This window comes from Lagenorhynchus albirostris, chromosome 13, assembly GCF_949774975.1.
Source record: "Lagenorhynchus albirostris chromosome 13, mLagAlb1.1, whole genome shotgun sequence".
NCBI classification, from domain to species: domain Eukaryota; kingdom Metazoa; phylum Chordata; class Mammalia; order Artiodactyla; family Delphinidae; genus Lagenorhynchus; species Lagenorhynchus albirostris.
In genome coordinates, this window is record NC_083107.1 from 51,541,977 (window position 1) to 51,569,664 (window position 27,688).

A 27,688-nucleotide genomic window follows, 5' to 3' on the forward strand; every position below is an offset into this window, starting at 1 on the left:
TGGAGGATTAGCTCTAGAACCTTGAAAACTGGAAGGGACTCCAGGTTCTGGATGCTTTGGGAGAAGCTCTGGGAATATCAGAACACTCCAAGTGGGGAACTGCTGTCAGATGAATCATGCAGTGGTGACTTCATTGATGACGGTGACCTCATCCCTTTGGCCCATAGAAAAGCCAAGACTGACTGCCAGGAGTACTTTGAGCTCTGGACTGATTCCACCAGTTGAATGTAGAGTAGGAGGGAGACGGGAGAATTATCCTGGATGCCCAGGTCAGCCCAATGATGGGTTAGCTGGAAGGACCAAACAGATCTCAACAAATAATTACTATATAATGTGATCAGTGCTGTGATCGAGGATAAAGAACAGTCTTCGGCAAGTGCAGGGAGGCTGTTAGTACCTAGCTCTAGATGTACTGAGGAAGGATTTGCAGAAGGGTGTCATTGGCCTGGGGGTTAAGAGGCCAATAGGAGTAAGATAAGAATGCCTAGGAAAGACAACCCTGCCCCCCAGCAAGAAGGAACAGCACACAACTTCTTGGGAATGGTGAGCCGTGTAGGTGGACAGAATGCAGGATTAGTGGTGCAGGGCAACTGGTTTGTATGTAATTGAGAACTATGTGATGCTGCCAGGCCATGGGCCTCTGGAAGCCACGTTAAGAGCATGCAGGGCCCCACCGGGCATGCAGGGCTCCACCAGAACCTTGAAGAATGGAAGAGACTCACAGGATATTCACGAGTTCCTATTTCTGGTTATCCCTGGGACCCTGTCGTACCTACTGGTCTTCAGTTAGTCACTTGATTTAACAAGTCCCCCTTCCCTTTTTGCCTAGTGGGTGTGGGTTGGTTTTCTGTCACTGGTAACCAAGGGAATCTTTACTATGTTAGTATTATCACTACAGTTGAGATAAGTGATGTGCAGCGAAATTCAGAAATTTGCCCAAAGTCATGTAGCTGGTAAGTGGCAGAGCTAGCTTTCAAAATGGTCAGTCTTCTGAGCTCATGCTACTTCCCATGTTCCACATGAAGGAGGCATTAAAAGTTTTTCAGTAGGAAATGACAAGTTTAGAGCTGTCTTTTGAGAAGATCACTCTGGGAGTGGTGTTAGAACATGGATTTAGAGGGGACGAGAGTGAAGGCAGAGGAAGTGAGGAGAGAGGTCACGAAGGTCTGAACTAGGCATGGCTGTGTAAATGAAGAGGAGGCCATGGGTAGCAGGATATTTTAATTAATTAATTTTTGGCTGCATTGGGTCTTTGTTGCTGTGTGCGGGCTTTCTCTAGTTGCGGCGAGCGGGGGCTAATCTTCGTTGTGGTGTGCGGGCTTCTCATTGCAGTGGTTTCTTTTGTTGCAGAGCATGGGCTCTAGGCACGTGGGCTTCAGTAGTTGTGGCACGTGGGCTCAGTAGTTGTGGCTCACAGGCTTAGTTGCTCCGTGGCATGTGAGATCTTCCAGGACCAGGGCTCGAACCCGTGTCCCCTGCATTGGCAGGTGGATTCTTAATTGCTGTGCCACCAGGGAAGTCCCTAGCAGGATATTTAGATGACCAAGTCCACAGGGCTTGGTAACACAGCATGGGGAAGGGCTAGGATACCTCTGAGGCGTTATCCATTGACGTATGATTCCATTGACGTATTCCTTCTCTCCATTCCTTTTTAATCTCCTCTGTTTTTATCCTCCTTATTTTAGTTTTCTTCCTTACTTTTAAAAACTTTCCCATCTCCTCTTGGTGCCTAACCATGAGACCAACTGCCTAAATCAAGCTGAGAGTAGATCTCTAGAAGGACATTAAGTTTCTGTCATTTTGTTTGTGTTCCCTCACATTCACCCCCAAAATGGAAAACTGGATTCCAATGGATCATTTGGTGTCATGATGCTTTGGGTTGCAAGTAATAGGAAAGTCAACCCAAACTGGCTTCAACAGCAAAGGGAGTATATGGACTTCTTTGACTGAAACATACAGAAGTAGCTCAAGCTTCGGGCATGGCTTGATCAAAACTCTGGATCTATTTTTTTCTTCACTTCTCTCAGTTTTTCTCTTCTCTTTGGGCCAACTTCCTACTTAGGTTGCTTTCTCTCTTGAAAACAAAATGGTTGTACCAGGTCCAGGCATTACCGCCCGCACACCACACTGCCCAGGAGGAGAAAGAGCTTCTCTTGACTCACTGATTGCACAAAAGTCTTGGACTTTCTCTGATCAGATTAGCTGAGTTCATCATGGTGGCCAGCAGAATGTCAGACGCTCGTTGCCTTAGGCCTGGGCTATTGGCCATCCCTGAAACCATCACTGTGACAAGGGATTGGGACTATCCTGATTAGGCCTATCGGCCCACCCCAAGGCCAGGATTTTAATCCCACTTAGGTTCTATGGTTCCTGCACAGCGGGCGGCAGGCATCGCAGGCATCGGGGGAATATATGCTGGGGAGGCGACCAGCAATATCTATTACATCTGGATTGTTGCCCACCAGTCAAAGTTTCTAGGCCTCCCCAAGCTATACTAGAAATAAAGAACTTTAGGAAAAGCAGATTTCAAGGGAAGAAGGAAGTGAGAAGGATCTAAGTCAAATCTATGATTTGTTTCAAATTTCAGTCAGTTGGTTTGTCAGTACATGAATCCATGCTTGGTGTGAACCCCTAATTCTTGGCTGACAGTAGGTACACTCTGCCCCCTTCAAATTTCCTTCTTAGAGTTACTGGTAAGGAGGTAAAGTGGTTATCATCCTTTTACCCCGTCCCCTCTGCTCTTCAGTTATGCTTCTTGTCTCCATACATGCTTCTTTTCTCTTTGCAGACTGCAGACTCTTCATTCCCCAGAGCTCTCTTGCTTCCCAGACTTCACCTGTCCCACGATCATAGCATCATGCTATGTGCCATACCTATTCCTCTTTTCCTTCCCACCACTAAAGCTCCCATCTGCATCCTTTTCTCTTAGGGCTCAGATGTAATATACCTTGCACATTTTTTTTAGCTAAGATACTAATGGCTTAAACACTGCAGCAATTTCTTAAAGGTCAATGGTTCCTAATGATCAGAATGATAAAAAAAATCCAATAAATCTGGCTCACTTGTTTTTCATTTCTAGTTATGTTTCTAGAATGCATCTAGATCTCTTTTTTCCAGTTCATTACATACCAGGAACTCAGAAGTAAACCCCAGCCTCTGAGAATTTGGGCTCAAGCATCTTTAATAATGTTTTCCGATCTTCATTCCTAACTATCTTTTGCTGCAGCCTAGGTCAGGAGACCAGTCGTTATACCTGATGGCATTGCCACCATTGCTGAATCATGAAAAGGACACTTCTTTAGAGGTTGCTGGTGCAGAATACTCATATGATCTGGGAGTGACCACCTCTTATAAGGTCCAAAGGAGGCTGGATCATAGATCCCTCTTCCAGAAATGAAATTAATGATTTTATTCCAGGCTTCAGTACTAAGAGTGCCAGAAAACCATCTGAGACTCATTTATGATTGTTCTTGCACAGTGGATGTTGTGGTCACTGAGTATTATAAGCACGTTTTGAATTTGGGAAATCTCCCACTTCGTAAGTCATGATAGGAAGAAAATATCGCCCCTTATGGAAGCCGAAAGTTACAGACCCTTGCTTTCATTGTCAGACTCAAGAGCTAAAGTGACTAGAGTTAAATAAATACAGGGCATGCTTTCTGGAGGTTGCAGGTTTAGTGTTGGGTACACAACTCAGTACTAAACACAGGAAGTGGCACACAGGGTGGGTGGTGGTGTTGGTTGTGGTGTGACTAAGTTCCTGGTGCAGAAGTGACTGCCGTACACACTGACTGTCTAGAATTTGGTGGCAGCGATGACACCAGAAGTGATTTTCTCATCAGAGCAGGTCCTGAGGCGTGTGTTGGGCGTGGCTCCTGGAAAGACAGTCTTGAGCAGCTGTACCAGCCTGCCCACGATCTTGTGTGCTGTGCATGGTCCTTGGAGGTTCCTTTGCTGTGCAGTTAGCCCCTGACAGCTTCTGTTCCTCGCACCGCAGCCTCTTGAGAAGAGGTTGGAGGAGTGGATCGCTATATTGAATGTGCTTCCTGCAGTGGGAGCAGAGATTCCCACTTCTACCAGACCAACCTATGTCTTAGTCCATTCGGGCTGCTATAACAAAATGCCACACACTGGGTAGCTAATAAACAACAGAACTTTATTTTTCATAGCTCTGGGGGATGGAAATCCAGGATCAGGGTACCAGCATGGTTGGGGAGGGCCCTCTTCTGGGTTGCAGACATGGCAGAAGGGGCAAAGGGACTCTGTTGGGCCTCTTTTATAAAGGCACTAATCCCACTCATGGGGCCTCTACCCTCATGACCTACTCACCTCTCGAAGGCCCCTACTAAGACCATTACTTTGGGCATTAGGTTCCAGCATACGAATTTTGTGGGGACACGTTCAACCTATATACCTTCCTAATGTAAGCAGTTCGAAACTTGCACAAAATATATGAAATCACTGTTTTCAGATATTGAACATAGCACAGGACTGTGATTTCTGAAAGAAAGGAACAAATGAGGCAAGCTCTACTACTAATTACCCTTTCTGCTGGAAGTACTTTCTGAATTGCAGCACAGTAAGGGGGAACCAAAGTTGACCATAGTGATCTTGCTGAGTCCAAGAGACGGCTGAGGAGACTTTTCAAGGCTGAGTACCAGATGGGGGGAGTGTCCTCTTGAGTCCGTTGCTGATACTAAGTTGCTCGTGCATAGAGTGAAACTCCACCATGGTAGGCAAAGAACTGCCAGGGAACATGAGCTGATTGGTTCCCAGGGCTCACACAGGGCTGGGGGATGTTTGAGTTTCAACCAGCCAATGTGAAGAGACCTATTGAATGTCCAAAGAAATCAGTAGAAACTCCAGAAGGGTTATGCATTAGTAGAAGGGCTAAATTAGCCCTGAAGTAGAAGCAATTCTAGACCCCCAAGCCTCATATAGAACGAATTTATCCACTATTATGATAACTGCTGAGCAAAACAAATTTCATCATTTCTTTAAGGACAACAACAAAATAAAGACATTAAACAACATAAATTTCAGAAGGTCAAGAGTCACTAGATATGTAAAGAATAGAGAACTGTAACCAGAAAAATCAATCAATAGAAACAAACCCAGAAATGACAGAGGTAATGGAATTGGCAGGCAAAGACTTAAAAAAGAATTAGAAATAAACCCAAAGATTTAAAGGAAAATGGGAACATGGGGAGGAAGGAAATGGAAGATATAAAAAGGAACCAAGGGCTTCCCTGGTGGCGCAGTGGTTAAGAATCTGCCTGCCAATGCAGGGGACACAAGAGAAGCCACCGCAGTGAGGAGCCCGCACAACCCAACGACGTGTAGCCCTCGCTTGCTGCAACTAGAGAAAGCCTGTGTGCAGCAACGAAGACCCAATGCAGCCAAAAATAAATAAATAAATAAAATTTTTTTAAAAAGGAACCAAATCAAACTTCTAGAGTTTAAGAATGCAATACCTGAAATGAAAAATTCACTGACTGAGCTTAACAGCTGATTGGACACTGTAGAAGAAAGTACCTGTGACATTGAAGACATAGCAGTATCCAAACTAAAGAGAAAAAGACTAATGGAATAAAACAAAACAAAAAACACCATAGCTGTATCCTAAACTCTGCATTCCTGAGACCTTCAGTTAAAGATAGGAATTTCCAGCAGATGTCATTGGGACAGGACTAACTGTCAACCCCTTTACAATGATAGTGAAATAATTTTTTTTAAATTAATTAATTTTTATTTTTGGCTGTGTTGGGTCTTTATTGCTGTGCGTGGGCTTATTAGGGTGGTTTCTCTTGTTGCGGAGCACAAGCTCTAGGTACGTGGGCTTCGGTAGTTGTGGCATGCGGGCTCAGTAGTTGTGGCTTGTGGGCTCTAGAGTGCAGGCTCAGTACTTGTGGCGCATGGGCTTAGTTGCTCCGTGGCATGTGGGATCTTCCAGGACCAGAGCTCAAACCCATGTCCCCTGCATTGGCAGGTGGATTCTTAATCACTACACCACCAGGGAAGTCCCTGAAATAATTTTATGTTGGTTGGTAAATGCTTCCTACCCTGAACCCACCTCTACCCCCACCATGCTCCAGTCAACCTAGGCCTTTCCCTGGCTCCCTCTGACTTTCTGATTCAACATCTAAAGGATAATGCCCCCAGCAGAGAAGGAGGCCTTCAAGACCCTGTTCCAGCAGAGGCAGGACTATTTTGGTTCGTTGGTCGTTAATTATGTCAAGTGTCATCCCTGAGTGGGGTGTAGGTTAGGATTGTGAGAGCCTTGCCTGGGACTTCAAATCACCTCTCTGAGTAGAATAGTCTCAACCAGAGGACCCTGGGCAAATTCATTTAAATAATTTAGATTTTAAAAATTCTTATTGAGCTCTGTGTTGCAGGAACGTGGGTGGGACAGGAGGAGGTGTCCCCCTTGTGGCAGGCCACTGCAGCACCTCTTCCATCTTCATATTCCTCTCTCCTCATCTGAAAGACAGTTACAAATCCCTAGGATTGTGACAGTCTATACGGGATACTCTTTCCTCACTACCCATCCATTCATCTGTGGGTCCAACAAATAATGCTTAACGCTACTGCTATGTACTAGACTCTGGGTGAAGTGTTAAGATGAGTGCAGAGGGGGTCAGAAATAGCACTTTTCCCAACCAGGTCATTGTGGAAGTCACTATGCATGGTGAGGGACAGAGTTGGGTGGATACACTCTCCTCCTCGCCAACCAGTACCTTCGCTGCGTTTGGGGTTGAGCTGTGTCTCTCAGCAGAGGTGAAGCCAGTCAGGACTATCACAGTGAGAGTTAAGTCAATACTAAAGGAGCGCTTGGCGTCTGAATGCATCCCCTGATCCGGGGACGGGTACCAAACGTTGCTCCTGATGTCCCTGAACTAGCAGAGCATCTGCTCTCGGGCCTGTCCCTGGCTCTGGCTCAGAGGCTGGAGGCTTGGCCGGCCAGCTCCCTCTGAAGGGCTTGTGTCCTGGGGCTCCTCGCCGACTTCAAACCCACCCTCTGGCCCCTGGAGGCTTTCTGGGCTGACTGCTGGCCCGCATCTACCACCCCACAGGCAGCTTGGGAGTGCAGTTCTGGGAAGGACAGGATGACTGGGGTTGTGTTTTGTGAATGACGACCTCTGACGTTCACCTAGCACTTTACAAAGCTTCTTCACTCCTCACATCGTTTGGCTTTCACAAAATTCCTCATTAACACCCTTTCTGTAAACAGATGAGGCTTTGTGTCTTTATCCAGATGGAATTCAGGCAGATTGTGAACCTTTATCCAGATCACCCGGCCTGTGAGTGACATCAGGACCGAAACTTTTACCTTTGATGCTCTGTCCAGCGCACTTTTCATGACACCAGCTATGGCCCGTGGGGGCATCCGAGCCAGAGAGAGGCCTCCTACTTCAGGGGCAGCCTGGTTCCCACCCTTGGTCACCATCCCGTGACGTCCTGTGACCAAGCAGCCCATGGGACACACTCAATAGATATTAGCCATATAAGCTGCTTATACATCTTGTAGCCAGAATCTCAGACCACTCCCACCCACCCCCATCCCCACCTTAAAGGGGGCCTGTTTTGGGGGACGAATACTTTGATAAATCGATTGTGGGAGAACTTACAAGGGTCTGCTTGAGTAACGATGTTTGTTTTCTAAGGAGGGTGGATTCAATTAACATGAAGTCAGTGTTTTCCACATGTTTTGTACAGCAAATCACAGTAACCCATACATTTTCATTGTGAACCAGAATACGTATGTACATATATATCATATATTTAACAAAGGTTTGACAGAACAACACTTAAACTTAACTACCTGTCATGAACTCTGGGTTTTCTATTCCATTTGGCTTCACGGCCCACACTTTGAAAAACCCTGCTCTAGGGGCTCTGCTGAGTGGCTACCTGGCTGGCAGCTGGAGTTGAGTGCTCAGGACCACAAAGTTGTAAGAACTCCTACAACCAAACAACAAAAACAACCTGATTTTTAAAATGGGCAGAAGGCCTGAATAGACATTTCTCCAAAGAAAATATGTAAATGCCCAATAAGCATGTGAAAAGATATTCAACATCACTAATCATTAGGAAAATGCAAATCAAAACTATAATGAGTACCACCTCACACCCATTAGGAAAGCTGTTATCAGAAAACCAGAAAATAGGGCTTCCCTGGTGGCGCAGTGGCTGAGAGTCCGCCTGCCGATGCAGAGGACACGGGTTCGTGCCCCGGTCTGGGAGGATCCCACATGCCACGGAGCAGCTGGGCCCGTGAGCCATGGCCGCTGAGCCTGCGTGTCTGGAGCCTGTGCTCCGCAACGGGAGAGGCCACAGCAGTGAGAGGCCTGCGTACCGCAAAAAAAAAAAAAAAAAACACCAGAAAATAACAAAAATTGGTGAGGATGTGAAGAAATTGGAACCCTTGTTGCATTGCTGGTGAGATTATAAAATGGTGCAGCCACTGGGGAAAATGGTGGGGCAGTTTCCTCAAAAAAGGAAACAGCATTGCCATGTGATCCAGCAATTCCACTTCTAGGTAAGTACCCCAAAGAATTGAAAGCAGAGACTTGAACAGATACTTGTACACCCACATTCAGAGGAATGTTATTCACAACAGCCAAAAGGTGGAAGCAACCCAGATGTCCATTGATGACTGAACAAAATGTGATATGTACATACAATGGAATGTTATTCAGCCTTATAAAGGAAGGAGATTCTGACAAGTGCTATGACATGGATGAATCTTGAAGACATTATGCTAAGCGAAATAAGTCAGTCACAAAGGACAAATATTAAATGATTCCACCTCTATAAGGTTCCTAGAATAATCAAATTCATAGACACAAAGTAGCATGGTGGTTGCCAGGGACTAGGGAGAGGAGGGAATGGGGGTTAGTGTTTGATGGGTACGAAGTTCTGGAGATGATTGGTGGTGTCTGTTGCACAACAATGTGAATATATTTAATGCCACTGAACATTACTTAGTGGTTAAAATGATAAAAACTTATGTATATTTTACCACAATAAGACAAAGAAAAAAGATAAATGGATTTTACTTTTTAAATGGGATTTCCGGCTTCTCTAAAATATCAGATCTTGTGCCCAAGTCCCCATTTCCAAAAGGCAGCTGAAGCCTGGGCCCTTTAGGCAGGGATGAAACAGAAGGGCCTTTTTTTTTGCAGGTGGGGGGAACCACCACTGAAAACCTTTAGCTATGCAACTTTGTGGCAAATTGCTCTTGGGGGGAACTTGATTCCTTTGAAGTGACCTTCCTGCAGACGTTTGAAAAGGAGAAATCAAGTTGTGAATTCTTTTTTTATATATAAATTTGTTTATTTTATTTACTTATTTTTGGCTGCGTTGGGTGTTTGTTGCTGCGCGCGGCCTTTCTCTAATTGTGGCGAGCGGGGGCTACTCTTCATTGCAGTGCGCCAGCTTCTCATCGCAGTGGCCTCTTGTTGCGGAGCGCGGGCTCTAGGCGTGCGGGCTTCAGTAGTTGTGGCACATGGGCTCAGTAATTGTGGCTCGCGGGCTCTAGAGCGCAAGCTCAGTAGTTGTGGCGCACGGGCTTAGTTGCTCTGCGGCATGTGGGATCTTCCTGGACCAGGGATCAAACCCATGTCCCCTGCATTGGCAGGTGGATTCTTAACTACTGCGCCACCAGGGAAGCCCTAAGTTGTGAATTCTTAATGTAAATTATTTGGGGAGAAATGTTTCTGACCCTGCCCGGTTCTCTCCTTTATATTACCTGCCTGGCTGTAGTGGGCATTAGCTTTCTCCAGCCCCAACCAAAGCCTGCTTTGCCACTGGGATGGAGTTCTTAGATTAAAACTGTATGTGGCCCCTTAGTTATCAGCAGTTGAAGCAGGGATAAAGCTTTGTGGACACTTCTCTGATTTCCGCTCTGGGTGTCTCCTTTTACTTTCAGACCAAATGAACTCTCTGGCTGCTGCTTTGTCTCCCCACAGCTGGCTCGGGAGGGAGCAGGGTGCATCACACCTGCTTTCCCACATCTTCACGCTGAGCTGAGCTGCTCAGCCCTGTGGGTGGAGCTGCAGCAGGTGCTGCCAGGGCCAGTCCCTGAGTCATCAAACCTGCTGGCTCTTGTACCACATCTCCTTCCATCTCGTGTTCATGTCCAAGCCCTCATCCATGCAGTCTCGACCCGGCATTTACTTACAGCCAGGCTCTCCTGCCTCCACCATCACCAGGCTAATCTTTCTAAACCCAGGTATGGCCAAGTTACATCCCTACTGAGAAGCCTTTGATAGGGCTCCTTAGCCTAATGTCCCAGCTCTCAGTGTGACATTTCAAACCTTCCCCAGTTGAACTCCGTCTTTCTAGACGCCACTCACTCCCACTGCCACTGCAGGCCTGTCTGCTGCCACAGCAATCTGTTCTCTGCACTCAGACCTCCTACACATTCCCAGTACGGTGTCTCTGCCCACAGTGTTCTCCCTGTCTAGAATCTCACTCTCTCTTCCTGCTTCTCAGAATTGTTTGTTCTTCAGTGCCCATCTGTACTTCTCCCTCCCAGCTTGACCCCTTGCTCAGAGGACGACTCCTTCAGCTGAAGCCTGTGGCCACACAGCCTGTGTGCTCTCCTGGCTTTTATCCCATCCCATGTTGGGTGCAGGTACCTTTCCATATTTCTGAACCAAAGTCCTCTCTGGAAACCCCAAGGTATTGCTTCGAGTCAGGTATCCATCACAGCTTGATCGATTCTTGCCTATTTGGATAAATCCTCCTTCACGAATACTGTCAACTGGCTAACCTTTTCCAGGTGACCTGCCTCCAGTTAAAACATGTGTGGTCACTAATGGTGTGTCCCAAACCACCCACTACATGGTCTACCTGGTTGCAGAGAAGTTCATTATAAAAGAGCCCATGGTGAGCTGGGGAGGGGCTTTTAGGGATTGGATCCCTTCATTTGCTTAGCTTTCTTGGAACTGCTGATTCCTAACAGATCACACTGTAGTGTGATTTCCTGTTTACCTGTACATCTCCCTCATGACGTCGTAGGCTTGGGAGGTGGGCTGGTGTCTGCTTGTTCTCTGTCTCCAGTGTCTACACAGTGCCTGGCACATGGTAGATGTTCAACAAATATTTCTTGAAAGACAGAAGAGGGAATGCCCGCTTCCCACATATTTATTTATAATTTATTTATTTATTTGGTTGCGGCAAGTGCGCTCCTTAGTTGTGACTCTCCGGCTCCTTAGTTGTGGCATGTGTGCTTCTTAGTTGTGGCATGTGTGTTCCTTAGTTGAGGCCAGTGGGCTCCTTAGTTGTGGCTCATGGGCTCCTTAGTTGCGGCTTGCTGGTTCCTTAGTTGTGGCACGTGGGCTCCTTAGTTGCAGTAGGTGGGCTACTTAGTTGCAGCTCGCCGGCTCCTTAGTCATGGCATGAGAACTCTTAGTTGTGGCATGCATGTGGGATCTAGTTCCCTGACCAGGGATCAAACCCCAGCCTCCTGCCTTGGGAGCATGGAGTCTTAACCACTGCTCCATCAGGGAAGTCCCCCTTCCCACATGTTTAGTATTTAAATTTAGTATTCTAAATTTCTTCGCCCACTTCCTGGGCCCTGCAAGTTGCCCCATGCTCCAAGCTCTGGAAAGCCCCTTCCCTTCCTCACGCTGTAATCTCTGAGTGTCTGGAGGCCCTGGTTTGGTGCTGCTTCTCTTTCAGCCAGGGTTACGGAGCCCACACCCAGACACATCCACCCTCAGACTTACTTACAAATCCCAGCTAGAATGAGGAACAGTTGCTTCAGGGTCTGGGCAGGGCTTCAGGGTGACGGACACATTTTGCCCACCAAGCACGCCTGCCACCCCTTCTTCCCGCTAATGGTGACGAGGATTCCCCAAGGTGCACACCGGATCACACAGGTGAGGCCGGGGAAGAGAGATTTCCAAGCCCACACTTCCTCTAAGAATGCCTCTTATGCCTACAAGTACAAAATCATCAGTTTTGAAATGTCTTCTTCCCTAAGGTCGTAAGAAGGGGTTTCTGGGGATGCTGGCAATGTCCTGCTGCTTGACCCGGGTGCTGGTTACAGGATATTTGCCTCATAATAATTCATTAAGCCATACACTTTTCTGAATGTGTATTACATTTCACAGTAAAAAAGAAAGTACCCCACACACACCCGCCCCAGCCTCAGGGCCTTAATCCAATCAATTCATGTTTAACCAGTGCCTGTCTGCATCCAGCCCCTGCTAGAGAAAGAGATTCTTGTCCTCAAGGAATTTCCTGGAGGAAGGAAGGTAACTAGAGCATCAGAAGACTCCGAATCCAGCTCTGAATTATATCTGGAAAATAGGCCATGCTGTCATTTTGAGGAGGAGTCCAGAGGTCAAGGAGGTAGTGGGGCTCAAACTGGGCTGAAGATGTAGGTGGGATTTAGGTAAGTGGAGAGGAGCAGAGGAAGGCATTGTAGCTGAGAGAACTGTAAGATCAAGAGCTGTTAGGTAAGACTGAGCCTGATGTGTCTGGGGGGCAATGAAGAAACCCTAGTACTGAATAGTTGTTCTTGTTTTTTTTTTTGCAGTACGTGGGCCTCTCACTGTTGTGGCCCCTCCCGTTGCGAAGCACAGGCTCCGGACACGCAGGCTCAGCAGCCATGGCTCACGGGCCCAGCTGCTCCGCGGCATGTGGGATCTTCCCAGACCGGGGCACAAACCCGTGTCCCCTGCATCGGCAGGCGGACTCTCAACCACTGCGCCACCAGGGAAGCCCAGTACTGCATAGTTTATGGGAGTACGACTGTCTTGGAGAGCTCTAGATCTGCCCCCAGCCCCAAACATGGGCAGGGTGGATGCCACTTACAGTGCAAGCTTGCCTTATCTGAATGGAGAATCCTGTGCCCTTGTGCAAGAGCCGACACGTGTGTTTCACATTTCTTAAGTTCGTTTTGTTGCTTTGTTCAAGCCACAGGCTCAAGTGGGCTCATAATCCCCATCCCAGACAGACTGGAAGTTGCATCTGCCAGACACATTACTCGGGCACCCGAGTTCATGCAGAGACACTTACTTGTTCAATTCCTGACTTTTAGCCCTGCCCCACCCTGCAGCTGCCTTCAAGTCCCAGCACTGATAGACTGAGTAGAAGTGGGAGTCAGAAGAAGTATGAGAACTCAGGACTGCAGATTCAGAGACTGTGACAGGCTGTGGGATGACTCTACCCCAGCCTCAGCCCAAGAGCCCTGGAATTCCAGGACTTTACCTACCATCACCAAGGATATGGCTGGCCACCTGAGACCATGGGTGAATGTGCCACGAAGTGCCGGGAGGTTCCCAAACTCCGTGCAGGGCTCCTAATTTGAATATAAGGAAGCAAGACTAGGATGTGTTTCTACTTATTTTAGGGAGTGGAACTCAAATCAGTCATTAGTACTCTGTACACACAGAGAGTGACTGTGATGAGGCTTAAAGCGGAGGGGAAGAGCTAGTAATAATATAGTACTAGTGATGCTGATAATGACAGTAACTACCAAGCGTGAAGATTACCTTTGTGCTTAGCAGTATGCTAAACATTCACTTCTTTCATTTAAGCCTCACAATAATCCTATGATGTGCATGCTATTACTATTTCCATTTTACGGATGGAGAAACTGAGGCTTCAAGGCATGAGCTGCTTTCCCAAAGTCATACAAATGTTAAGTGCAGAAGTAGGATCTGAATTCCAGCAGTCTTACTCCGGCAACCATACTGTGGAAGCCGGCGATGCCTCCTTAAGCCCTCTCTGGGCTTGGAGAGGATGTCCTCCCTGATGGACCGGAGCATGCCAGCCCCTGTGGCTGGTGTGGCATTCTGAAAGGCTGTCTGGCAAGTTTTGCTTGCTCTGGTTTCTCACTAAAACAACCTTTGGATTTGGCTTCCCAGGCGACTCACATACAGGAAAAGAGGGCCATGACCTGCCAACATGACAGCTGTATTTTTCACTAGTAACTTAATAAACTGGCTGCCTGGGTTCACATACATACCTGTTTCTGACAGCTTGGTTAAGGTGAGCCCACCCCAGAGCTGAGGCCCACCATGTGCCAACTTAATTGAGATTCTGGGCATGCAAGCGTAGCCCCCAGCTGAGGCCTCTGTGCCAAGGAAATTCCTCTTGGCCTCCTTTTGGCTGGTTTGGCCCGCCTTCCCCACTGACAGTCTGGCTCTTTGGATTCGAGCTGCCTGGTCAAACTGTGAGGGTCTGCAGAAAGAAGGAAGCAACAGTGCCAGGTTCCAGTGCGTGTTCCAAGTTCCACATTCTGCCTACAGACGCCCGGCGCCAGAGCAAAGGCTGGCCCTTGGCAGTGGACTGGTAAGGATTTGTCTGGTACATTTTTTCCTTTACACACTTAACCTGGGACTTCCTGCATCTCTTACTCTCTCTGCTTTCATTCATGGTGGCTTCCAAAGCTGGTGATTAGCACGGTTACCCAGAGAGCCCTTTTTTAAAAATATTTAATGGACTTGTCTTATTTAGGAGCAGAGAATGTTTTGCTCTGTTTACAAAAGTGCAGTTTAAGAAAAGTTACATCCTAAAATAGTGGGAATGGGTGGGGTAAATCATTTTCTTTTTAACTTCCAATGACAGTTTGTAAGGTTGAACTCGAAGTCTTGGTCTTTGTCAGAAACACGGGGTTGTTTTTCCACCAAGCTTGGTGAATGGTGCATCTTTCTGGGACAGCATTCTTTTTTTTTTTGCAGTACGCGGGCCTCTCACTGTTGTGGCCTCTCCTGTTGCGGAGCACAGGCTCCGGACGCGCAGGCTCAGCGGCCATGGCTCACGGTCCTAGCCGCTGCGCGGCATGTGGGATCTTCCCGGACCGGGGCACGAACCCGTGTCCCCTGCATCGGCAGGCGGACTCTCAACCACTGCGCCACCAGGGAAGCCCCCCCTTTTTTTTAATTGTAAAAGACACATAACATGAAATCTACCCTCTTAACAAAATTTTAAGTGTACAGTACAGTATTAACTATATGCACATTGTTGTACAGCAGATCTCTTTTTCACCTTTCATGACTGAAACTTTATACCCATTAAACACAACTTTCTAATTCCCCTCCACCTGGCCCCTGGCAACCATCATTCTACTTTCTGCTCCTGTGAATTTGACTACTTCAGATCCCTCATTTAAGTGTAATCGTGCAGTATTTTTCCTGTGACTGGCTTATTTCACTTAGCATAATAATGTCCTCAAGGTTCATCCATTATGTAGCATATGACAGGATTTCCTTGTCATATTTAAGGCAAAATAATATTTCATTCAATGTATATACAACATTTTCTTTATCCATTCAATCATCAGTAGACATTTAGGTTGTTTCCACCTCTTGGTTATTGTGAATAAAGCTCCAATGAACATGGGAATGCAAATATCTCTTTGAGATCCTGTTTTCAGTTCTTTTGGATAAATATCCAGAAGTGAGATTGTTGGATCATACGGGAGTCTTTAATCCATTTTGAGTTGATTTCTGTATATGATGTAAGATGAGGGTCCAATTTCATTCTTTTGCATGAGATATTTAGTTTTCCTAGTACCATTTGTTGAAGAGACTATTCCCGTTGTGTAGTCTTGGCACCCTTGTTTGAAGATTATTTTACTGTATTTGTGTGGGTTTATTTCTAGGATCTCTATTCTGTTATATTGGTCTATCTGTCTGCTAGTACTATGCTGTTTCGATTACTGTAGGCTTGTAATATATTTTGAAGTTAGGAGTGTGAAGCCTCCAGCTTTGTTTTCTTTCAAGATTGTTTTTGCTATTCAGGGTTCTTTGTGGTTTCACATGAATTTTAGGATTGTTTTTTCTATTTCTTAAAAAAATGCCGTTGAGACTTTGATAGGAATAGCACTGAATTTGTAGATCACTTTGAGTAGTATGAACAGTATTAAGTGTTCTAATCCATGAACATGGGATGTCTTTCCATTTATTTGTGTCTTTAAATTCTTTCAGTAGTGATTTGTAGTTTTTAGTGTTCAACTATTTAGCTTCCTTGGTTAAATTTATTCCTAGTATTTTGTTCTTTTTGATGACATTGTAAATGGAATTGTTTTCTTAATTTTCCTTTTGGATTATTCATTTTTATTGTATAGAAACAATTGCTTTTTATATGTTGATTTTGTATCTCTCCAATTTTGATGTCTTTTTTGTCTTTCTCATGTCTAATTGCTGTAGCTAGGACTTCCAATGTTATGTTGAATAAAAGTGGCAAGAGTGGACATCCTTGCCTTCCTTATTCCTGATGTTAGAAGAAAAGCTTTCAGTTTTTCACTGTTGTGTATGAATGACGTTAGCTGTGCACTTTTCATATATGATCTGCATTATATAGAGGTAATTTCCTTCTATTCCTAGTTCGTTTTTTTTGATCATGAAAGGATGTTTAATTTTGTCAAATGCCTTTTCTGCATCTACTGAGATGATCATGTGATTTTATCTTTCTTTCTGTTAATGTGGTGTATCGCATTGATTGATTTTTGTATGTTGAACCATCCTTGCATTCCAGGGATAAATCCCACTTGGTCATGGTGTATAATTCTTTTAATGTGCTATTGAATTCGGTTTGCTAATATTTTGTTGAGATTTTTGCATCTGTGTTCATCAGGGATATTGGCTTGCAGTTTTCTTTTCTTGTAATGTCTTTCTGGCTTTGGTATCAGGATAATGCTGACCTCTTAAAATGAATTTGAAAGGGTTCCCTCCTCTTCAGTTTTCTGGAAGAGTTCTCAGGAGTTGGCATTAATTTTTAAAAAAATTTTTGTAGAGGGCTTCCCTGGTGGCACAGTGCTTGAGAGTCCGCCTGCCGATGCAGGGGACACGGGTTCGTGCCGCGGTCTGGGAAGATCCCACGTGCCATGGAGCGGCTGCCCGTGAGCCATGGCCGCTGAACCTGCACGTCCAGAGTCTGTGCTCTGCAACGGGAGAGGCCACAACAGTGAGAGGGCTGCGTACCGCAAAAATAAATAAATAAATAAATAAAAAATTGTAGAATTCTCCTTTGAGGCTATCTGGTCTTGGGCTTTTTTTTTTTTTTTTTTTGGTTGGGAGGTTTTGATTACTGGTTCAATCTCCTTACTAGTTATAGATAAGTTCAGATTTTCTATTTCTGCATGGTTCAGCCTTGGTAGGTAGTATGTTTCTAGGAATTTATCCATTTCTTTTAGGTTTTCCAATTTGTTGGTGTATGGTTGTTCAGAGTAGTCTCTTACAATGCTTTTTATTTCTGTGGCATCAGTATAATGATTTTATATATTTGAGTCTTCTTTTTTTCTTAGTCTAGCTAAAGGTTGTCAGTTTTATCTTTTCAAAAGCTAACTCTTAGTTTCATTGATTCTTTTCCATTTTTCTATTTCATTTATTTCTGCCCTAATTTTTATTATTTCCTTCCTTCTGCTAATTTTGGGCTTAGTTTTTCTTTTCCTAGTTCCTTAATGTATAAAGTTAAGTTGCATATTTGAAATCTTTCTTTTTAGACGTAGGCTTTTACAGCTATAAACTTTTCTTAGTACCGCTTTTGCTGCGTCCCAAGTTTTGGTATGTGTATTTCATTTTTGTTTGTCTCAAGATATTTTCTGATTTCCCTTTAGATATCTTCTTTGGTCCATTGGTTGTTCAAGAGAGTGTTGTTTAATTTCTACATATTTGTGTTTTCCATTTTTCCTTCTGCTACTGATTTCTAGCTTAATTCCATTGTGGTTAGAAAAGATACTTGGTATGATTTCAGTCTTCTTAAGTTTGTTAAGGCTTTGTTTGTGACCTAACATGTAATCCATGCTGGAGAGAGTTAAAACTGTGCTTGAAAAAAATGTGTGTTTTGCTGCTGGTGGTGGAATATTTTGCTGTGTCGTCTGTTAGGTCTATTTGATCTATATCATTGTTAAAGTCCTGTGTTTCCTTATTGATCTTCTCTCTGGATAGTTTATTCATTATTGGAAGTGAGATATTGACATCTCTTAATATTACTGTGTTCCTGACTATTACTTCCTTCAGTTCTGTTAATGTTTACTTTATATATTTGGGTACTCTGATGTTGGGTGCATATATATCTATAGTTACTATATCTTCTTAGTCAATTGACCTTTTTATCATTATAAAATGTCCTTCTTTTACTCTTATGACAGTTTTTGACTTAAAATATATTTTATATGATATAAGTATGGCCACTCCTGCTCTCTTTTGGTTACCATTAGCACAGAATATCTTTCTCCATCCTTTCACTTTCAGCCTGTGTGTGTTCTTAAACCTAAAGTGAGTCTCCTGTAGACAGCATATAATTGGATCTTGTTTTGTTTTTAATTTATTCAGCCACTCTATAGCTTTTGATTAGGGAGTTTAATTTACATTTAAAATAGTTACTTATAAAGAAGGATGTGCTATTGTCATTTTGTTCATTGTTTTCTGTCTGCTTTGTAGCTTTTTTTTGCCCCTCTCTTGATGTCTTTGTGTTTCACTGATTTGTTTTAGTGACATGATTTGATTCCTTTCTCATTTTTGTTTGTGAATCTGGGTGTCTGTTTCCTTCCTCAGACTTGGGGAGTTTGGAGCCATTATTTCTTCAAATAAGATTTCTGCTCCTTTCTTTCTGTCTCGTCACCTTCTGGGGCTCCTATATTACATATATTAATCCACTTGATGGTGTTCCATATGTCTCTTAGGCTTTCTTCACTTTAAAAAAATTTGCTTCTCCAACAATAATAGATAATTTCAAATGGCCTGTCCTCGAGTTTGCTGTTTATTTCTTCTCCATAATCAAGTCTGTTGTTGAACACCTCTAGTGAATTTTTCAATTCAGTTATTGTATTCTTTAGCTCCAAATTTTCTGTTTGGTTCTTTTTAATATTTTCCATCTCTTTATTGCTAGTCTTATTTTTTTCATATACCATTTTCCTGGGCTCGTTAAGCATCCCAGTGAGTCTTTTTTTTTTTCTTTTCTATTACGGTTTATTACAGGATATTGTATATAGTTTCCTGCGCTATACAATAGGACTGTATTGTTTATCCATTCTATATATAATAGTTTGCATCTGCTAGTCCCAAACTCCCAATCCAACCCTCCCCCGCACTCCCTACCCCTTGGCAACACAAGTCTGTTCTCTATGTCTGAGTCTGTTTCTTTTTTGTAGATAAGTTCATTTGTGTCATATTTTATATTCCACATATAAGTGATATCGTATGGCATTTGTCTTTCTCTTTCTGACTTACTTTGTTTAGTGCAGTAATCTCTGAGTCCATCCATGTAGCTGCAAATGGCATTATTTCATTCTTTTTTATGACTGAGTAATATTCCATTGTATATATATAACCACATCTTCTTTATCCATTCATCTGTCAATGGACATTTAGGTTGTTTCCATGTCTTGGCTATTGTAAATAGTGCTGCTATGAACATAGGGGTGCATGTATCTTTTCAAATTATAGTTTTGTTTGGATATATGCCCAGGAGTGGGGTTGCTGGATCATATGGCAACTCTATTTTTAATTTTTTTTTTTTTTTTTTGCGGTACCTGGGCCTCTCATTGTTGTGGCCTCTCCCATTGCGGAGCACAGGCTCGGGACGCGCAGGCTCAGCGGCCATGGCTCACGGGCCCAGCCGTTCCACGGCATGTGGGATCTTCCCGGACCAGGACACGAACCCGTGTCCCCTGCATCGGCAGGCGGACTCTCAACCACTGCACCACCAGGGAAGCCCTATTTTTAATTTTTTGAGGAACCTCCATACTGTTCTCCATAGTGAGTACACCAGTTTACATTCCCACCAACAGTATAGGAGGGTCCAGGGAGTCTTTTTAAGATATGGATTCCCAGACCCTACTGGCAGAAATACTAATTCAGTAGTCTGGAGTGGGGCCTGGAAAGCTGTATTTCTGAAAGGTCCCTTGGTGATTCATATGTACATCTAGGTTTGGAAACCACTTCCAGTTAAAAGACTACCTTCAACCCCTCCCACCTTGCAGTTCTCTCCAGGATGCCACCATCTGCCTGTGAGTTTTCTGTCTCTTTGAATCAGTTGAGGCTCTAAAAATCTTTTTGCTTCAAGGCAACCTTCCTGGATTTTGCTTCAAGGCAACCTTCCTGTTTAACCACAAGTTTCTTATGACTCTCCCCAGCCCTCTCCAACCCAAAATGTGCCTACATTTTCCATTTTTGTATTAATTTGGCATTTCCATTCTCTCCACTTGCTATCTGTGATTGAGCCATTGCTGACGAGAAGTCTTCCTGAGGTCTGCCCTAATCATCTCATTATTATTTGATGACAAAAAGGTGGTGAGTGTAGTAGAAATGGAACTCTGGGAACCCAGGTTTGGGTCTCTGTTCTACTAGGGTATGACCTTGGACAGGTTGCTTTCCCTCTCTGGGCTTCAGTTTCCTCCAAGTGATTCATGAATAGATGGTCTCCATGATCCTTCCCTTTGGACTCTGACTATATCCTTCCTCCCCTCATGCATTCCACAGCTCAGAATGTGGAACTCTGGAGACACTCCTGAAACTCTGCCCTAAGTCAAAGGAACCAGAGAGTCCACCAGTTCTCCCTCCACCTCCCTTTCCAGGAGCAGCCATGGCCCTGAGTGATGTCAATGTGCAGAAGCAGATTAAGCAGATGATGGCTTTCATTGAGCAGGAAGCCAACGAGAAGGCAGAAGAGATAGATGCCAAGGCTGAGGAAGAGTTCAGCATTGAGAAAGGACGCCTTGTGCAAACCCAGCGACTGAAGATTATGGAGTATTATGAGAAGAAAGAGAAGCAGATAGAGCAGCAGAAGAAAATCCAGATGTCTGCCATGAGGAATCAGGCAAGGCTGAAAGTCCTGAGAGCCCGAAACGACCTCGTCTCAGAGTTGCTGAATGATGCAAAGCTGAGACTCAGCAGGCTCGTGGCAGACCCAGTATTTTACCAGGGGCTGCTGGATAAACTAGTGCTCCAGGGTCTGCTCCGACTGCTGGAGCCCGTGGTGATTGTACGCTGCAGGCCGCAGGACCTCCTCCTGGTGGAGGCTGCAGTGCAAAAAGCCATCCCTCAATACACGACAGTCTCCCACAAACGTGTGGAAGTCCAAGTTGACAGAGGGGTGCAACTGGCTGCAGATGCGGCTGGAGGTGTGGAGGTCTACAGTGGTGATCAGAGAATAATGGTTTCCAATACTCTGGAAAGTCGACTGGATCTCTTATCCCAGCAAAAGATGCCAGAAATACGAAAGGCCTTGTTTGGAGCCAGTGCCAACAGGAAGTTCTTTCTATAAGCCTCTAGGAAGTGAAGCTCATGTTGAATTTCTAAGCTATAAAAGCATGAGTTATTAGGACAAAGGAAACCAGTAATATCTCCTCCTCTTTTTTGCTCTGGTATTAGTCTGTCTTCATGAAATACCCTTTGACTAGCTAAAGGCATTACACTTTGGAATAAAGCCTGACTTAGTGCTTAGCAACCTATTTCCAATTTATCTATACATATTACAGCCTCTTGTCAGTTGTACAGTCTGTGTTGAAGGGAGTAGAGACATCTGCTCTTTAGCTCGTCCTCAAACTGAGATGTGAATGGTATTCTTGACCTGTGGGTCTGGGTGTTCTAAAGCTCTTTAATATGTATGTGAAGTTTGTTTTTCTTCTTTTGTCTCAGCTTCTTGTTCTTATGTTATTTAATAAGGTCTAGAACTCTTTTTCATGTGTAGAGGGTCAACTTCATGGGTATATGGTACGTGCAGTCACACAGAGCTCCATGTCAGAAGAGCCTGGCGCTTGGGGTCTAATGCTTTATAGCCACTGTCTGGAAATTCTTAATTTTATATTTGCATGTGTCCTTTATAAGTGAAGTCCAGTGGGACTTTGGAGCATGTGTCAGGGACTTGGACCTTGGCTCACACGTAGTACTGATTCCCGAAGCCTACCCATCTCCCTGGGTTGGGTTCTTGCCCACCTGCTTCCCAGCACCCTGGTGCTCCAAGACCCTGCCTTCCCTTCCCTCAACTAGTGCTCATTGCTGCCCTCTGCCCAGTGTGCATGCAGGGAGGGTCTGTATGCTCCGTAGAATCTTAGGGCTGGGCATAATGGTGGCCATCTCTGCTCAGCTTGGCAGCTCCATGGCACATTCAGCAGGTGACTTGGTGAGCTTGGGTCTCTCACCCACCAGATACTGGGCACATCTCAGTGTGGAGGTTTAAAGACCCTGGGGTTCACCTGTCTCCTGTGGATTGGATCAGCCAGCCTGTTGGAATGGGAGATGCCTGGCTTGGCTTTCCTGACCCCAGCCTCGGTACAATGCATAGATCTGGGGGCTGGTGGGAAGGAGGGCCCAGCAGTTGTCAAGGTTGCTGGGCCTGAGTCTCGGGGAGGGATCTTCAGGAGCTTATAAGGGTCTGCACTTGCCCTGTGAAGTATCCTGTGCCTGATGGAGTTCTCCATTAGACAACTCGGTGTCTGGGGGCGACTTGGACTCATCTCTTGTGACCAGCTGGGTGCATCTTCTGGGAGAAGCCAAGAAATACAGTCACTGTGGTGATTCTCTGTATGGGCATTGCACAATATAAAGAGAAATGATAAAATTCATGCTAAGGATTTTATATTGTAATTTTTATTTACTTAGACATTAAATAGCAAATAAACACCACGACAAGCCAAAAGAGAGACTGCAGAAGAAAAGAAAAAGCTTTATAAGTATTTTTAGTACCTTTAACTGTACTTTTTGAACAAAGGATTCCACAGTTTCATTTTACACTGGGCCCCATAAATTATGTAGCTGGTTCTGCATGTGTATGGTGATTTAAAGTCTAATTTATGCCTGAGTGTGATTTATGTGTTAAAGTAGAAGTTTTTTGAAGAAAAGAACCCCCAGGCAACTCTGCCAAGGGCAAAGGTTGGCTTGTGTGGTCAGGAATTTATAAGGAACAGAAATCCCATGAAGCTCAAACACAGAGTAGGAGGCAGGTTATTAGTAAACAGGGGTGTCTCAAGGGAGCTCGGGACAGGAATCTGTCATGGTCTCAGGGGAGGGCTGGAACTGGGCATCAGAAAGCTTTCTGAAGTCCTCTAGATGGCTAGTTCATTTTCTTTTTTAAGCAGTGACTTTTTCTACTGTCCATTTTATTTTTTTATTATAATTATTTTTAAAACGTAAGGACTGATACTCTATTTTTTTATCTTTTTTTTTTTTTTGGCTGCATTGGGTCTTTGTTGCTGCGTGTGGGCTTTCTCTAGTTGCAGCGAGTGGGGGCCACTCTTCTTTGTGGTGTGCTGGCTTCTCACTGCAGTGGCTTCTCTTAGTGTGGAGCACGGGTTCTAGGTCACGGGCTTCAGAAGTTGCAGCACATGGGCTTCAGTAGTTGTGGCACGTGGGCTCAGAAGTTGTGGCACATGGGCTTAGTTGCTCCGCAGCATGTGGGATCTTCACAGACCAGGGATTGAACCCGTGTCCCCTGCATTGGCAGGTGGATTCTTGCACCACCAGTGAAGTCCTCTACTGTCCATTTTAAATGGTGGAGTTTGCACGGTCCCCAGAGTTTACATGTATTAGTTCCAGAAACAAATTTGCTTTTCTTGGAGTTATTTTCTCTTTTCTTAGAAGGAATCCATTTGGCTCAATTCAGATTAGATGTCCACCTACAGTCCAGTTGGTGTCTGGGGCAGTTCTAAGAGAAAAGGGGGTCTTTGTCAGCTGAACAGACTCCTTAAAGGGTGTCTTCTTTGTGGGCCCTTTTGAGTTGTGAATTGACTCATTCATTGAAAATTTTCTGAATGCCAGCAATGAGCTAGGTGCTGTGCTAGCTCCTGGGCTGCAAAGAATACCATCTGGTCCTGTCCTCTAATTATAGACACATACACAGATGATAACATGGTGAGGATACAACGTGGAAGTGCTGTGTTCAGCGTACTGTGGAAGTACAGTAGCAGGTAGAGAGAGAGGTTCACAGAACGCTCCGGGATGTTGGCAGTTGAGCTGGGGAAAGAACTTCAGGCAGAGGTGGGGGATGGGGTGGGGAGAGCACATACAAAGGCCCTGAGGTGTGAAAAAGCAAGTTGTGTTTGAGGACCTGTGTGTAGTTCAGTGTGATGGAGTGTGAGGGGTGAAGGGAAGTGACATGGATGAGGCTGGAAAGATGGACAAAGCCTGATTATGTGTGCTTCCTGCCCTGCTCAGGAATTAGATGAAATCTGGTGTGTGTGTGGGGGGGGGGTGGGGTGTAGGTGATGCAGGCTCATTGAAGGACTTTATTTATTTTTAAGTTTTTTGGCCGCACCTCACAGCATGCGAGATCTTAGTTCCCCAGCCAGGGATCGAACCCACACCCCCTGCACTGGAAGCACGGAGTCTTAACCACTGGACCGCCGGGGAAGTCCCTGACAACTGGACTTTTAAAAGATTATTCTAGTGCCACTGTATGTGGAGGACACATTGGAGGGAGGGAGAGACTGCAGGCAGGAGCCCGGTTGGGGAACTGTTTATCAGCCCAGGTGGGAGATGACAGTCTCCCCAGCTTTTTGGTGAGGTAGGTCAAATTCTTTGATACACAGGCCGGAGGAGATCAGAATCAGTGACCTGTGTCCTATCCGCTGCCACCTCCCTGCCTTCCACCTCAGTAAAACCTTTCACTTGTCCAGGGCTTGAGGCTTTCCATCACAGTTTCACACCATCTTACAAACCCCCCTGGACTCCCCCTCAGAGCCCCCCGCCTTTCTCTCCCGGCCATCATTCCAGGCCCAGCAAAGCATTCCCTTCCCACTTGCCTGAGCCCCCAGACACCTCCCATTCTGGGAACTTGAACCCCACTTCAAGCTGTATAACCCAGGAGTGTCTAGCCCCCTGGTCCACCCCAGGTCCGGCCCTCTGAGCTGGCCTCAGTCCGTTATTGGGGCCCCCGACAATACTTCATGTCCCCCAAATTGACATTAAGTCATCTCCCTTGCAAAATGGTTTTAATGAAAGGTTTTATGGGAAGTTGAGGAGAGCTTCACATAGTTCACGTGGGACAAAATTTCCCCCAGTCGCACTTCAACACCTCTCTGTTTTCCCAAACTTGTCTCTCTCCCAGAGCTGCCGGATACGATTTCTCCCCAGCCCCCTCCTCCTCAGCCTCTCAACCCCGTGGGTTCCAGCCTCCACCCTCACAGTGTCCCCTCAGCGAAACAAAAGCTGGTGGTGAACCAAGCCTGCCCTCCTAGCCCCTGGCTACCAGGACCGCAGCCCCTGTTCATGAGGACTTGCCATGCATTGCCGTTATTTCCTGTCAGCTGCTTTGTCTCCTCGGCCCATCTTTTTCGACACAGATCTTTGTCGGTAGGGACTGTGTCTTCATTCTTCTCTGTGGTCCCTGCTGCCTTGTTCTTCTAGTGCTGACGCTGCGTGTGCACGTCGTAGGGTCTGAACAGACATTTATGTTTGTTACATTCTTCATTCCCGGCCTGGCTCTGGTTTCTGGATGGAGGCCTTCTCTTCAACCACGGATTGTGCCGTAGAAAAGGGCAATGATGTGAGGCGAGGACCAGGGCACGGACGCCCGCCCTGTAACCCAGCGATGGCTCTTGACAAGAAAATCCCTCTCTACTGCTGCTGAGGGGAAGGCTGCAGATGGGTAGAGCCTGAACTCAAGCAGGACTCACTTCAGTCAGGGCTTACTGGATCCCTTCCCTCCCTGGGAAACAGACGAGAGGGCGTTTGCTTTGGACCTGGGTGTGAAGGCAGGGGGCTGTGGATGGGCTGGGTCGTCCTTAGGGGCCTCAGCCACGCAGAGGCAAAGCTTAGCCCTCACCTTTCTGTAGCTCCCAGTGCCACCCTAGACCTGTGGGGTAGGCTGCTGGTCACCGTCCTGTCCCTTCTGGCAGCTGCGGTCCTGTCGGGATCTTTGCTTTAGAGATGTTTGCACTGGGCCCTTTGTGTTAGTTGTCTGGTACAAACGTACCCACATTCTTTATTCGCGTTAACTGTCTTACCCTCAAGAAGGCGTGTTCCTTGTGTAAGTTCCTCAGTCCCCAGGAGCCAAAAGGAGCAAACTGTTACAACCGCAGGCAGGCACAACCCTTCCCCACCGCTCTTCTCATTAACACTTCCTCCCGAGGTGCAAGGGAAGCTGTTTGCTGCTGACACAGACCCAGGCAGGGCTGATGGCGAGGCTGCTTCTGCAGGCTCACTCCCTGCCTGGGGAGGGCTGGGGGAGACTGAACATCGGGGAGCCAGGCCTTGCCCCTCACTGAGGCCAGCCCCCCCCCGCCCCCCACAGGAAGGCTGTCGGCAAAGATAACCTGGTGGAGGGAGAGCGTAGATTTAATTCCGATCCTGAGCTGCCTGGAGAGCCAGAAATGGAAAGGATACTTTGAGCACGTGCTAGAACCTCAGAAAATGCTGCAGGGCTTCCTCTCTGTCCCTAGGGTCCCAAGATCCCTGGAAGGGGGTCAGCAGACCTATGCTGGGCCAACCCCAACCCGCGTGGCTCTGGGAACCAGTGCAGCCCCTCACTGAACTCCCCAGGGAGATACTCAAGTCTTTGCCCCTTTCCTCTGCCCTCCCCTGTCTCCTTCTCTGTACCCTCCCTGTTCATTACCTCGTTTCTGACATCATGCCTGGTCATTGACAACGCTGGAAAAGGCTGAATCTCTCCTCCCACCCTCACCTTCCTAAGCTCTGTTCTAAAGCATGATAAACCCCCACTTTCTCACACCCCCCAGCTTTCCCACACAACCTCACAGCTCGCCCCGTGGTCCTTTCCTGCAGGATGGGACCCCTTTCACTGGAAGGCAGGCTACTCCATTCTCTCCGCAGACGCAGCAGGAGGGATCCCCAGCTCAGACAGTCTTGGCAGACCCTTGGCCCAGCTCACCACCTCCTCCTGCACACCCGTGGAGTGATGGAATTGGGCACGTGTTTTTTTTATCACTGGGAGGTGAGCCCAGAGAGGGTGATGTTTGATGACTCCTGGCTGTTACCAAGCCTGAGTGGATTCACATCCCCAAGATCACACAAGATTTAGAACTTGAAGGGATCTTGAAAGCCAAATGTTCATTTGAATCTGAGGCTCAAAGGAAGCAAGGAAGCAGTCCTGGGTCATAGACACCTAATAAGACCCTTGGGACTGCAAACAAAAAACCTGATAAGACTGGGCTGTTGTCATTCCTTTTTAATGAAAACTTAATGTATAAAAGCTCCAAAACTTTGGCTCCCAGCAGGACAAATATGTTAGCAAATACATGGCTATAGCTGGTTCCTTGGAGAATCCTTCATTTCTCTTTCCAAGGGTGTTCTGTCCTCAGGGCTCAGTCACAATGAAGGTCTACAGAGAAGAGGTACCGGGGGGGGGGGGAGTGACTGTATAAGGGATGTGACTTGAGGGGGCCCAGGGATAGACTGGGGTCCTGGATGAGGTCAGGGCCCTGGGGGCATATTGGGGAGCAGAGTGGGTGGGAAGGTGGGCCCACCACACAGCACCGGCCAGAGCAGGTGCTCGTGAACCTCTGTAAAAGAAAGAAGAGAGGGAGGAGGAGGGAGGAAAGTGGAAGCAAGTTGCACTGGGGCTCAGTAGGAGCAAGGGAAGCAATAGGGAGTGTGTAAAGATTCTTATTTTCTCCTTTGGAATTTGAGCTCTGGGTTTTCACTCAGTTACATTCAAATCAGCAGACCTCTTATTCATTCATTCATTCCACAAATATTTATTGGCTGGTTACCAATGTCAGGCGCTCTGCCTGGCACCGCATCCCTTTCAGTGAACAGGGCAGTTAAGA

At 46.0% G+C, this 27,688-nt stretch overlaps 2 protein-coding genes across 7 annotated transcripts in view; one reads left to right on the forward strand and one right to left on the reverse strand.

The window, feature by feature from the left end:
- TMEM247 (transmembrane protein 247) overlaps positions 1 to 27,688 on the reverse strand; it is a 54,036-nt gene that overhangs the window by 2,412 nt on the left and 23,936 nt on the right.
- Positions 1 to 27,688, forward strand: part of ATP6V1E2 (ATPase H+ transporting V1 subunit E2) — a 438,965-nt gene that overhangs the window by 2,003 nt on the left and 409,274 nt on the right. The window contains exons 1-3 of one of the 6 annotated variants that reach the window (XM_060169910.1): positions 9,976 to 10,234; positions 12,551 to 14,310; positions 20,445 to 21,441. The exons of 1 other annotated variant lie outside the window; for it this stretch is intronic. In XM_060169910.1, the coding sequence (XP_060025893.1) occupies positions 20,548 to 21,228 (681 nt within the window). In that variant the 5' untranslated portion in view covers positions 9,976 to 10,234; positions 12,551 to 14,310; positions 20,445 to 20,547 and the 3' untranslated portion in view covers positions 21,229 to 21,441. Of the gene's footprint in view, positions 1 to 9,975; positions 10,235 to 12,550; positions 14,311 to 20,444; positions 21,442 to 27,688 lie in introns of those variants that run through there. 4 more of the 6 variants (XM_060169912.1, XM_060169909.1, XR_009544236.1 and 1 more) reach the window with 4 other exon arrangements.